At 40.7% G+C, this 805-nt stretch overlaps 1 protein-coding gene across 1 annotated transcript; it reads left to right on the top strand.

Moving 5' to 3' along the window:
• Positions 1-258: 258 nt before the first annotated feature.
• Positions 259-523, top strand: SARC_16790 (hypothetical protein; the record flags this gene model as incomplete). The annotated part of the gene is made up of 1 exon (XM_014289104.1): positions 259-523. A coding segment is annotated over one exon (265 nt), but the record flags the coding sequence as incomplete, so codon positions are not given.
• Between the last annotated feature and the right edge of the window lie 282 nt (positions 524-805).

Here is an 805-nt window from a genome sequence, read left to right as displayed (position 1 = left end):
CATTGTACATTGTAGATGATAACATGAACACAAACAGTTATTTTGTATGCATCACAAACTCATGCCCTCCATACGAAGCTAGACATGTTTCCAATAGCTTGCCATTGATCATGTAAACGTGCCGTCCTGGCTGTCTATGATGGGCGTATATACACGGCTACGCAATAGACCCATCCATATCTACAAGCGCATATACACACACATATCTACAACCGCATATACACACACACAGCCAATTCATCTCTCTAACGCACATAGACTCTTCGTCTGGGAGATTCGTACGGCGATGATCATTAAGCAACTGGAGGGACCTTCCACTGAAGGCGTGGTGAGCTTAACATGGCACCCCCACGTCCCTGGGATGATTGCCAGTGTATCGTCTGCAGGACTGTGCTATGTGTGGAATGCGAGTGTGCGTGAGAGCTGGAGCGCCTACACCACAGGCTTCACGGAACTGAAGTTCAATATCATCTACACAGAGCGAGAGGACGAATTTGACAGTGAGGTGCCTATCACCAAGGAGGTATGGTTGTTGAGAACGATATTGTATTGTCGGTGTGGAACTAGTGTACATAGATCTGTGTTGATTTGAAATTTTTTTTACATATCGGTCTTTGTGCAATATTTTTATCTTTGTGATATGTTTGAGCTTGTATGGGAGCGAATCATGAAAGTCAGTGCTAGTGAGTTGTTTCCATCCTAGATAAATCTATTATATATATATATATATATATATATATATATGTATATTATATATATATATATATGTATATATATATTCTTTGGTGTGTGCGTGTATGTGTGT

The sequence above is a fragment of the Sphaeroforma arctica genome (assembly GCF_001186125.1).
Source record: "Sphaeroforma arctica JP610 unplaced genomic scaffold supercont1.8911, whole genome shotgun sequence".
NCBI classification, from domain to species: Eukaryota; class Ichthyosporea; order Ichthyophonida; genus Sphaeroforma; species Sphaeroforma arctica.
Note: the sequence above shows the minus strand (reverse complement) of the source record. Positions and strands in the feature narration are given on the sequence as shown.